At 41.8% G+C, this 13,174-nt stretch overlaps 1 protein-coding gene across 1 annotated transcript; it reads left to right on the top strand.

Moving 5' to 3' along the window:
- The first annotated feature begins 260 nt into the window (after positions 1-260).
- Positions 261-12,559, top strand: LOC136863817 (endocuticle structural protein SgAbd-6). The gene is made up of 3 exons (XM_067140154.2): positions 261-290; positions 8,869-9,068; positions 12,286-12,559. The coding sequence occupies exons 1-3, from the start codon at positions 267-269 to the stop codon at positions 12,473-12,475; spliced, it is 414 nt and encodes a 137-aa protein (XP_066996255.2). The 5' UTR covers positions 261-266; the 3' UTR covers positions 12,476-12,559.
- The last annotated feature ends 615 nt before the right edge of the window (positions 12,560-13,174 follow it).

Here is a 13,174-nt window from a genome sequence, read left to right as displayed (position 1 = left end):
GGACTCCGTCGATTATATCATCGCGGCTCCCCATAGGTCCACGGACCAGAGTTTGGGAATGGCGGGTCTAAAGATTTCATGAATGGGAAAGGTCCGCTTATCGTAAATATTTCTCCTCTTCCTCCGACAATGACGTACGAACTGTAGCTGCGGGGTTAAAGCTATTCTTAAACACATCCTCGATGTTACAACAGAAGATCCGTCATGTACAAGTATATAAAGAGCATAAGAGAATTAGGAAGTCCAGTAGCAGCATCAGCAACAACATGAACACCATCACCCTCGCTATCGTAAGTACCTACTCATCAAGTTCTGTAATACAGACGAGCTGTTGAAGTTTATAAATGGAAAACTGATTCCCGGTCGGGACTCAGCATGAATTCGCGTTGAAAGTCTTTGATTAAAAATTTAAAATTTAGATATTTTAATTTTCTGATATATACAGTCAAAACCGTTTTTGCGAGATTGCTTTTAACGATGTGTTGGATATAACGGCAACATTTATCACTCCCGTCTAAATCCTATATAAACACTGTATTACAAAAATCGTTTAGTACAACATCGCTTATTACGACATATCTATATATATATATATATATATATATATATAAAATAAGAGTTTTGTCTGTACATTGCTCAGAATTTAAAAAAGGATGGTATTTCTGTATCAGTCGTGCCCACAGTAACAAGGAAATACCCTTTTTACATTCCCGTAATGTCTGTCTGTCTGTCTGTCTGTCTGTCTGTCTGTACACGCATCACGAGAAAACGGCTGAAGAGAATTGAATGAAAATCGGTATACGAAGTCGGGAAATAAGTCATTATAATCTAGGCCATAAATAATTTTATTCACGCTGACTGAAATGGTAGTTTAGGGGAAGGCCTAAAATTTAATTCTCAAAAAATTATGTTATTAGTGATCATATCTTAATAAAAATCGGTATACGAAGTCGGAGAATAAGTCATTATAATCTAGGCCATAAATAATTTTATTCACGCTGACAAGAAATGGTAGTTTAGGGGAAGGCCTAAAATTTAATTCTCAAATATTTATGTTATTAGTGGTCCTATCTTAATGAAAATCGGTATGCAAAGTCGGGGAATAAGCCGCTATAATCTAGGTCATAGCTAATTTTATTCACTTTGAATGAAATGGTAGTTTAGGGGTAGGCCTAAAACTTAATTCTCAAATAATTATGTTATTAGTGGTCGTATCGATAAATAAATGTCTTATACATTGTTACCATACCGGCTATGATCATAGATATTCAAGAATTTGGATTTTTGTTACTAAGTCCTTATCAGCGCCAAGTAACGAGAAAATAGGTAGACAGGATTTAATGAAAATCGGTATGTAAAGTCGGAGAATAAGGAACTACAGTCTACGCTATAAATAATTTTATAAGACGCCCTAAGATCACAGAGCGAAAAAAAAACTAAATGTGAAGGCCTACAATATAGAAAGCTCATAAAAATGATCAACAATAACATTACATTGACCACTGTTTGTTGTGATGTACGTTGTTTTCTATTGCCACTCATCTCCGATAGATAGGATTACTGCTGCGTAACGAGTATTTTTTTAAATTTGCCTTACGTCGAACTGACACAGTTAGATCTTGTGGCGACCATGGGATAGGAAAGGGCTATGAGTGCGAAGGAAGCGGCCTTGGCCTTAATTAAGGTATAGCCCCAGCATTTGCCTGTAGTGAAAACGGGAATCCACGGAATAACATGTTCAAGACTGCCGACAGTGGGATTCGAATCCACTATCTCCCGGATGCAAGCTCACAGCTGCGCGCCCCTAACCACACGGCCAACTCGCCCAGTCGTACGAGTGTAACAGTCTGCCTAAATATTGGCGGGAAGTAGCTGGAGAGTTAGGTAACTTTCTTCTTTAGCATGCCATTCCTCTGTTTCATAAATTTCAGCTTTTAATAAAAATGAAAGGGTATTTTCAATTAAAATATTATTATTATTATTATTATTATTATTATTATTATTTTGCCAGTACGCTAACTGTATGTGTTTTTTTATGTCGGTACGGCTTTCCGGCCAGCACCGACCCACTACAACGAATTGAACATCGAAAGTTAGAGTCAGAAAATAACCAAGCGAATTGGCCGTGCGGTTAGGGTTGCGTAGCTGGGAGACTACATTCGGGAGATGGTGAGGTTCGAATCTCATCGTCGACAGTCATGAAGATGTTTTTCCGTGGTTTAATTAAGGCCACGGCCGCTACCTTCCCAATCTTAGCCCATTCCATCCTTCCATCGCTAAAAACCCTTCATGTGTTACTGTAGTGCGACGTTAAACCACTAGCAATATCAGTTATAGTCGAAACCGTTTCTAATGACTCCAATGGGATCGCCTATTAATGGTCGTTATAGGCGATAGTCACACAAACCGGGCTTTTGTTGTTGCTTAAAATGTCATATCTGTAAGTTTTAGGCTTCACACAGACGATCTTTTGGCCCTTCATCATTTTTTAAATAACGCTATTTATCTTTTGCCCCTACTTTAACGTTATTTGCTTTACGTCCCACTAACTACTTTTACGGTCTTCGGAGACGCCGAGGTGCCGGAATTTAGTCCCGCAGGAGTTCTTTTTACGTACCAGTAAATCTACCGACACGAGGCTGTCGTATTTGAGCACCTTCAAATACCATCGGACTGAGCCAGGATCGAACCTGCCAAGTTGGGGTTAGAAGGCCAGCGCCTTAACCGTCTGAGCCACTCAGCCCGGCTTTTGCCCCTACTTTGCACCATACGTTGTGATCCTGCGTGTGGCGGAAGTGTACCGTTGTTGAATGTAAAGAAAGTAACATTAAGGACGACACAAACACCCAGTCCCCAGGCCAGGTATATTCATCATTTACAATTATAAACCCCTGACCCGGGAATCTAACACGGGGCCGCCGGGTGACAGGCGGACGCGTTGCCTCATACACCGCGGGGCCGGACTCTTTTGCTCTTACCTTCACCATGTGTTGTGAACCTGCGTGTATTTGGAAATGGCGGAAGTTTAAAGTGTTGAATGTGAGGAGAGGAACATTAAGGACGACACAAACACCCAGTCCCCAGGCCAGGGATATTAATCATAGGCCGGGAATCTCCTACACCGCGGGGCCGGACGAAGTCTACAATAAGAAGCGTTACATTGCTGTCAGCTATCCTCAAATAACAAACAAAAATCAACATTGGACGTTATACCAGATACATTTATCCAAAAAATGTTTTATATACGTTCCATAAATTTTCCGATAGACTACTACTGGTACGTAACACACTGGTTCATCAAAGCATTCGAGCTATTCAATCCCTACTCTAAGGCACTGATTGGAATGAGAAGTGTGAATATTTAACGGAATAATGGCAGAGAAGTGTTCACGGCTGTCTGCGGCCTGGTCAATCCAGCTCTGGAACTTCGGACTCTTAGATCGGGACCGTAGTACTGTTCGTTAAAAGTGAGAAAATGTGTGGTTTTTCATTTGATCAAGTATTTTATATGATATCATTCCTTTTAATCGCTACATTCCTACTGACGTTTTTGTAATGACCTATAGCGACTTCAGTTAGGAAAATCACAAGTCAGTCTTTCTGAGAATCCCGTAGCGTAGCACGGGTACATCAGCTAGTCGTATATAAAATACGTGAAACAGGGCCAAATCCACCTGTGCGACTTAGTTCGCACTCGCTACCACACAGATGTGCGAAAAGCGGTAGAAGAAGTAGTAGATGCTCTACTCTAGTAGACACCTACACTAGGGTAGTTCATCAGCCCTATCACAAATCTATTGTTACTTAGAACATCCTCACAGCGCCTACCTAATATATACACTTATTTAATACACATTGCAGGTTTTATAGAAACAACGTTAATGGTAGTCATGTACTGTCCTGTCATTTACTTCTTTCAGTAGTGCAGAATTGTACGCTGGGCACAACCATCCTTGGTAGCGCGGTTCTCACTTAAAATACGGGCAAGGCAAACAGTGTCGAACAATTCCGAGTCAGTTTTAGTTAGCGAAATAGACGGAATGTTCTTTCCGGATGATAGGACATGTCAGTAGGACTTCACGTTACATAAACCATCTTCTTCATCGTCTTCGTTCTCGTCTTCATCGCCATTAATTAATTTCTGTTTCTTTTCTTGGAAGAAATGAGGGACGAACTCTTCGATGTTTCTTTCTTATTTTTGCTATTTGTTTTACGTCGCACAGACACAGATATGTCTTATGACGACAATGGGGCAGGAAAGGCTAGGAATGGGAAGGAAGCGTCCGTGGCCTTAATTGAGGTACAGCCCCAGCATTTGCCTGGTGTGAAAATGGGAAACCATGTTCAGGGCTGCTGACAGTGGGGTTCGAACCCACTATCTCCCGAATACTGGATACTGGCCGCACTTAAGCGACTGTAGCTATCGAGCTCAGTTCGATGTTTTCTAACGCCGCATCTGTCTCAAATTCTAGATCAATGGCCATGTAATCTTCTGTACTGATATTACCGTAATTGCACTGTTCAAGAGTTCGTTGTAGCAATCAAATAATAATGTTATTCTTTTTACGTCCCACTAACTACTCTTTGACGGTTTTCGGAGACGCCGAGGTGCCGGAAATTTGTTCCGCGGGAGTTCTTTTCCTCTTCTTCTTCTTCTTTTTCTACCACTTTTTCCACACCTACGGGGTCGCGGGTGTAAACTCTGTCGCATATGTAGATTTGGCCCTGTTCACGGCCGGATGCCCTTCCTGACGCCAACCCTATATGGAGGGATGTAATCACTACTGTGTGTTTTTGTGGTAGTTGGTAGTGGAGTGTGTTGTCTGAATATGAAGAGGAAATTGTTGGCACAAACACCCAGTCCCCGGGCCAGAAGAATTAATCAGAGGCGATTAAAATCCCCGACCCGGCCGGGAATCGAACCCGGGACCCTCTGAACCGAAGGCCTCAACGCTGACCATTCAGCCAACGAGTTCCACGGGAGTTCTTTTACGTGCCAGTAAATCTCCCGACACGAGGCTGACGTATATGGGCACCTTCAAATACCACCGGAGTGAGCCAGGATCGAACCTGCCAAGTTGGAGCCAGAAGGCCAGCGCCTCAACCGCCTGAGCCAATCAGCCCAGCATTGTAGCAACCAGTATCTCGGCCATCTTAGATCCATTTGAATTACACATATACTGCAAAGGGTTAGGAAGGACGTTTACGTATAGACATGATATGGGACTTTGGGTTTGTGCCGTGTGTAGAAAACAAGAGAACTTTCTCTTGTAGAAGATTTCCTCGGGAACAGTCGAGATTTTCTTCTGAAGACGCGGAACAAAGTTCTCTGTGAAACGTAAAGAATTTCACCCTGTATCCTTGACACGGCATAAGCCCAAAATCCCATATCGTCTACAAGTACGGGCCGGGAAAGCACCAATCTTGACATTTACATATATTTTCCGTTATACTCGCAAAAGTTCCTTCTGTTTCCGTGTCTGACAGGTTACGCTAAATATAGGTAAACTTAAATAATTCACTGGACCGGGAAATTTTTCCTATATGGACAGTTTTCCGGTTTATAAAGGTTCCGCTAAAGGCAGGTTTTGCATTATTATTGTTACCGGTGTTTCCGTGGAACAGAGAGAGGTGAAAGGCGTGGGCTTGAATGGGTCTAACTACGATATCAAAAATTTAAAACTTTAAATAAAGGTTATATTTCTTTTCAGAAAATCAAACTTAACAACAGGGTACCAGGTACAATGACAATTTTGATATAAAAATAGAAAAACCTAGAATAGGGAATTTCACACTTTTGGACTTCAAGCCCCTAATTTACAACTTTACAACCTCGCAAATGTTGTGTTATTTAGACAAGGACAGAAATATCCCAATTCCAGGGCACTTTGCTCCAACCGTTACAAATTTACGGCCTTCCAAACGCACTAATAGTATCACACAAAAACCAGAAAGAGTTTACAAGCTCTCCGAATTCAACCAAGGAGACTGGCTTCCGATTTCTTACAGCCTACTCAAGGCAACATTACACAAAAATCTTACAATTTCTGGCCTCTCTAGGCCCTACCTACAATTTACAGTTTTTTTTTACACAGGGGTATCTATTACCCAAACTACTGGGCCTTCGTGGAAAGAAGAACAGGTTAAATTACTAGCCCAGACACAAAATGAATGGAGGCGTACACTTGCTCTCCTAGAAAACTAAGTATAAAACCCTAATTGGGCTCGCGGCCCGATGATACAGAGGCTAATCCCAAGCTAATGAGGTGACTAGAATGCAAGGTTAATTTAATGCTTTACAGAAAGAGAAACAGTTACAAAATCGTAGTCACCTCGAGATAAATTGAAGAGGAACTCAAGAGGGTAACGCACTCTCTATCCCCGATTTACAGTTAAAGACTTTATGAAGTTTTACATTAGCAATAAGTAATTTACATTTTTGAAATCACACGGTTACATAGTTAAAGCGTAGAACCTTCCCCTCGGATAAGTTGGCGGAGATAGCTACAGAGATAGAAAACTGGTGGCCATTACCTGGGCTGGAGTACTGCCTGCCGAAGAATGAGGCGCCCCGCCTCCTGTCTTAACACACACTCTCAGTAAGTCGACGATCAATAAGACAAGGCACGGTAGCTTGAAAAAGCCGCAGCTTATATACCCGAGGGGATGGTTCGAGAAGATTCTGGACTAAATCCGGACACACCCTCTCATTTTTATTGGCCGAATAAAAATCTACAAGAAGCCTGTTATATGCTGAAAAATAAATACAAACATTTCTGATTGGCCACATTCAAAAGCTGGCGGAATGAGAAGGAAGTGTAGCAAACCTTAAAATATTGAAATAAATGAAAGTTGTGAAAAACCTATGAGCACAAAACTTCTTTAACTCACGAATTCTTCTGCCATGTACCAGAGTGCATTACCTCAGTTTTTGTAAGGACATCTATGGAGAAAAGTTCAGACTACTTGCTGTACACCAAAACAAAACAAATAAATCTAGTCAGTTTAGGCAACTTCAAAATAACACATTACTCAATTATTCAGTGGTGACATCTTCTAGTCAATGTCCCAACTTCATGCATTAGTGGTTTCAAGATTAGTTTGATAGATAGAATTCCTTGAGGCACTTCTTTTAAATGCGCGGGGTTGAGGTGTACCTCCAGGTACAGTTATTACTAATTAATTAATGTTACTGCTTTTAAGTCCCACTAACTACTTCTGCGGTTTTTGAAGACGCCGAGGTGCCGGAATTTAGTCCTTCACGAGTTATTTTACGTGGCAGTAAATGTACCAACACGAGGCTGACGTATTTGAGCACCTTCAAATACCACTGGACTGAGCCTGGATCGAACCTGCCAAGTTGGGGTCAATTATTATTATTATTATTATTATTATTATTATTATTATTATTATTATTATTATTATGTGGGAACCAGTCCGTGGTGTAGTTCCCAGCAAGTCCAGGGATTTTAATTCGGGAGTGAGGGCTGGAACGCGTGAGGCGAACAAGGAGTTGACTGGTATGGGAGGTAGCGGACCGGTGGGAAGCTGCTACTGTATTTAAGAGTTCTGTTGAGTGCTGGCTTCTTGGGGAAGTGAGGACAGGGGTGGGAGAAGAGTAACGCTTCAGCATCCATTTCTCAGTACGGCCAACTAAAGAAAGTAAAACAAATAGTGAAAAGTAATGAATCGAGTTCAGTCTGTACAATATTCTCTTCTTACGTGTATGTTTATACAAAAGGCCGGCCCAATACGGCCCAATGAGCAGCGCTCCAGCGCAGGCAGGTAAAGGAGCAGTGTATGCGATCTGACGGAAGGTACAGCCTAGCAGCTGCTTGCACGGCTCTCAGTTACAAGTAAAAACGTTTAATTATATTCATTTCATTTTGTTATCCGTAGGAATGAAAATGAATTATTTTGACATGTGATAACTAAATACGTCTTTGACTAATACAATTTCAATAGGTTGAGTACAAATCCACCTAATCAATACATATTTTAAAATCTTTCTTTAACTGTCGGCAGCCCTGAAGATGGTCTTCCGTGGTTTCCCATCTTCATACCAGGCAAATGCTGGGACTGTACCTTAATTAAGGCCACGGCCGCTTTCTACCCACTCCCTGCCCTTTCCTATCTCATCGTCGCCATAAGACATATCTATGTCGGTGCAACGTAAAGCAAATAGCAAAAAAAAAAAAAAAAAAATTCTTCATCTTCTTAATCAGTTTACCCTCCAGGGTCGGTTTTTCCCTCGGACCCAGCGAGGGATATCACCTCTACCGCCTCAAGGGCAGTGTCCTTGAGCTTCAGACTCTGGGTTGGGGATACAACTGGAAAGGAGGACCAGTACCTCGCCCAGGCGGCCTCACCTGCTATGCTGAACAGGGGCCTTGTGGGGGGATGGGAAGATTGGAAGGGATAGACAAGGAAGAGGGAAGGAAGCGGCAGTGGCCTTAAGTTAGGTACCATCCCGGCATTTGCCTGGAGAAGAAGTGGGAAACCACGGAAAACCACTTCCAGGATGGCTGAGGTGGGAATCGAACCCACCTCTACTCAGTTGACCTCCCGAGGCTGAGTGGACCCCTTTCCAGCCCTCGTACCACTTTTCAAATTTCGTGGCAGAGCCGGGAATCGAACCCGGTCTTCCGGGGATGGCAGCTAATCACACTTACCACAACACCACAGAGGCGGACAAACTCAGTTTCTAATGATTTAAAGATAAGAGGTATGGGACTAAACGCGGTCGCAGAAAGAAGTCAGCTCCCGGACGAAACTATCTTTACACCGGTCTGTTTTCAGACCACCTTTGCTATCCGGAAGTGAAATTAAACACTAATATGATAAATTTACTTACTAAATTTTTTGCAGGTCTTGTTCGGAAGTGCGGTCCTGGTGCTGGCAGACATCGTTCCTCATGCAGCATACGGCCCTCCTGCCACTGCTTCAGTGCTATTGCCAATCGCTGTTCCTGCGCCTGCTGAAAATAAGATTCTTCCTAGCCAAGCGGTGCATCTTTCTCAGGGGCAGGTCGTTGACATTCGCGATGCCAGCGGCCAATACTCTCACGGGTAAGTAAACAGATTTTCGCTAAGGGAAACGAGTGACGAATTTATACAGCTAGTTATTTTAAGAACGCTTCTACTCAACCCCATCCACAGAGGAAACAAATGGGAGGTGAGGGATTTCTACCAGGCCATGGTCACACAGTCAAATGCGTACGCTTACACCACGGCATGGTTTATAGGGAACGTTCGCGAGGTGCTTGGCTGATATTTGTATAATATTAAATAAAATTATAAATTCGGCTGTAAACAGTGTTTATTGTACCTACGACGGCCACTGTTTGAATCCTGGACAATGCACGTGAGATTTTTGAAACGAGCACGTCGTTATTCTTCGGGTTCCATGTAATCAGCAGTTACTCCACATACGGATACGCCGGCCTGGGTGGCTCAGACGGTTAAGGCCCTGGCTTTCTTAGCCAAAGTTGGTAGGTTCGACCCTGGCTCAGTCCGGTGGTACGTATTTGAAGGTTCTCAAATACGACAGTTCCCTGTCGGTAGATTTACTGGCACCTAAAAGGACTCCTGTGAGAACAAAATTTCTGCACCTCGGTGTCTTCGAAAACCGTAAAAGTACCTAGTGAGACGTGAAAACAATTATTATTATTATTATTATTATTATTATTATTATTATTATTATTATTATTATTATATTTGTTACTTTCTTTCTTTCCTAATCGGTTTACCCTCCTGGGTTAGTTTTTCCCTCGGACTCGGCGAGGGATCCAACCTTTACCGCCTCAGGGGTACGGTACTGTCCTGGAGCGTGAGACATTGGGTCGGGGATACAACTCGGAAGGACCAGTACCTTGCCCAGGCGGCCTCACCTGCTATGCTGAACAGGGGCCTTATAAGGGGATGGGAAGATTGGAAGGGATAGACAAGGAAGAGGGAAGGAAGCGGCCGTGGCGTTAAGTTAGGTAGCATCCCGGCATTTGCCTGGAGGAGAAGTGGGAAACCACGGAAAACCACTTCGAGGATGGCTGAGGAAGAAATCGAGCCTCCGTCTACTGAGTTGACCTCCAGAGGCTGAGTGGAGCCCATTTCAGCCCTCGTACAACTTTAAAAATTTCGTGGCAGAGCCGGAAATTGAACCAGGGCCTCTGGGGAGTGGCAGCTAATCGCACTAACCACTACACCACAGAGGCGGTCATTATTATTATTATTATTATTATTATTATTATTATTATTATTATTATTATTTCGTGTGGCTATTTCAAGGCGGGTGCAGTTCTAGTAAGGCAGACCCTCCGATGAGGGTGGGCGGCATCTGCCATGTGTAGGTAACTGCATGTTATTGTGGTGTGTGAGTTGCAGGGATGTTGGGGATAGCGCAAACACCCAGTCCTGACCCAAGGGAATTAACCATTTAAGGTTGAAATCTGCGACCCGGCCGGGAATCCAACCCGGGCCCTCTAAACCGAAGAGCACTGCGGTGACCATTCAGCCAAGGAGCCGTTCATTATTATTAATAATCATAATATTGTTACATGAGGATACAAGGTTGCTTGCTTCATGTTTCTTTCGTGACTTCCCCTTGACTGTTTTGTTCCGCTGGCTGACAATCCACAGTGTCCATAGCCCATTTGTAAACATTGTTCAATACAGGGTGTAACAATAAGGTCTGGCCAAACTTTCATCACACATTCCTCACGGGTAGAAGAACAAAATATGTTATATGGACATGGGTCCAGAAACGCTTTATTTCCAAGTTAGAATTCATTTTCTTCAACTCTAGTAGTACACTTATCACGGTGAACACACACGAACAGAACGTACCAGCATACCACATGAAACTCTTCCTTATGTGATACAACAACCCACCGTCTCATTGAACCCAGGATCCGCTGATGCATCCCTCCAACGACGGGTTAATGATAACGGAGGGCATTTTGAACATTTAATGTGCTTTAAAAGTAGGAAAGACCACAATATGAAGATAAAGTTGGAATTCAAGAGGACAAATTGGGGCTATTATTCATTTATAGGAAGGGGGAGTTGGGGATTGGAATAACTTACCAAGGGAGATGTTCAATAAATTTCCAATTTCTTTGAAATCATTTAAGAAAAGGCTAGGAAAACAACAGATAGGGAATCTGCCACCTGAGCGACTGCCCTAAATGCAGATCAGTAGTGAATGAATGACTGAAGTGTGAAAGTTTCAGAAACATGTTTTCGAGTAAACGCCAACAATAGAGTTTCCGAGCACAATGGCTCTTTCAGCCTTCTCTACCAAAGGAGACCAGGAATTAATGATTACCTTCGGCCTTTGAAGTGCAAGTATACTACATCCAGTACATTTTATAAAATTACAAAATAAACATATTTAGCTTCCATAAATTTCATTTCTTTAATTAAGTGGTTGAGAAATTAGAAAATACATGAGTAATAGCACACTGACAAAATGGACAGCACCGAAGAACTGAAGCGCGAGACGCTGGCCCATTCACCCTTCCTCACCAAACTCAGCTGGGCACATTGAACTGTGGCTCTACGTATTGAACTTCCTACCAACTAAACTAGTGACCTCAGGCACATGCACAAGTTACTACCATATGCGGCGTGGCTAATACATCCCCTTATTACGAAAAAACACCTTTTCATATTTCAGCACTTTCACCTTTTTCCATGTTTGTTCCTCAATTCAATTGGTGCACAAGTTGATTTATTCGCTGGCACTAGATTGGTCAATAAGCAAATAAAATACATTTTTTACTAAATCATAATCATTATTAAATTCCTTTTGGTGGAATGCTACGTACTCGTAAGTTTTTTGTTTGTGTTCCTTTTCCAACTTGTTTAGTAATTTTCTATGGCTGATCTATACCTATATTATTGTTTTTCATTTGTAGTATTAATTTGAAATTTATTCTGCTTATTACTTTTCTTCTTTTCCTTCTTCTTACCGTTATTGTACTTTTGTAAATGTCTTTTGATGTATTTAAAGTTTAAAAACCAAAATAAATAAATAAATAAATAAATAAATAAATAAATAAATAAATAAATAAATAAATAAATAAATAAATAAATAAATAAATATTCTGCAAAGTGATATTATGTTATCTATCAGCTGATTACCATGCAATCAATATGCTCCTTCTTGTCCATTGTTTCAAATTCCCATACACCAAGTTACTCCTCCACCTCCTCTGAAATTTACACATCTCTCCTGGGGGTAATGGGCAGTCCTCTCCAATAATTTTATTTATGCTTATGTCCCTAGGTATTCAGGCAATGACGGCACAAAGCTAAGTGAGCAGGGCAGTCTGCTGTCTACCAATGATGGATGGGAGACAGTGATCGTGAAGAAAGGCTCCTACTCATACGTTAGCCCAGAGGGGAAGCAAATTACTGTAAACTACGTGGCTGACGACAAAGGCTTCAGAGCTGTGGGGGATCACATCCCCAAGTAGAACGAGTCGTAGTGTGCTTCTCTTATTTATTACCTCACAGATCAATGTAAATGGTTTCACAAGACGAATAAAAGTGTTATGATTCTGCAGTGTTATTAAGATAAGAGTTATTGGCCACTTTCATTGCTACAGGCGAACGACTTCCTGGAGACTTGGTCTATATTGCCATCGACTGCCAGCCTTTGTCGTCGTCTAGTAAATTAGCTTCTTGCGTTGTTGACCTGAGTTCGATTTCCCGCTCAGCCAAAAATTTGACACATATGAGGTGTTTGGAACGGGATGAATTTAGCCCCTAGAAAAAAGAAAGTGAGAAATCTTACTCATGATACTGAATGATATCTTCTAAATGGAATTCTTGAAATGAAAACCCCTGTTACTAGTTATTCGTATTTAAAATATGCCTATTTACTCTTGGCCATTCTAGAAGTCGTTCCTCCGTAGCTTCCCTATTTCAACTTCTACCTACGTAACAACTGATTTCTTAATAATTCTAGACCATAGATAGAGTTCATGTCTATTAAGTACACGAGGCTATTCACCTTCCGCTGAATGTTGAGATACCTATCCTTTGCCTTAGGAAGTAAGATTATTTTCACAGACCTGTGCGATTAATATACAGAGAGGAAGACATCTATTGCCTCGAATAACTTGAAACAGATCTTGTGAAGAGGATTTAAAAGATAATTTATCCCCATATAT

Source organism: Anabrus simplex, chromosome 2 (assembly GCF_040414725.1).
Source record: "Anabrus simplex isolate iqAnaSimp1 chromosome 2, ASM4041472v1, whole genome shotgun sequence".
In the NCBI taxonomy this organism is placed as follows: Eukaryota; Metazoa; Arthropoda; class Insecta; order Orthoptera; family Tettigoniidae; genus Anabrus; species Anabrus simplex.
This window is presented reverse-complemented; position numbering and strand designations above follow the sequence as displayed.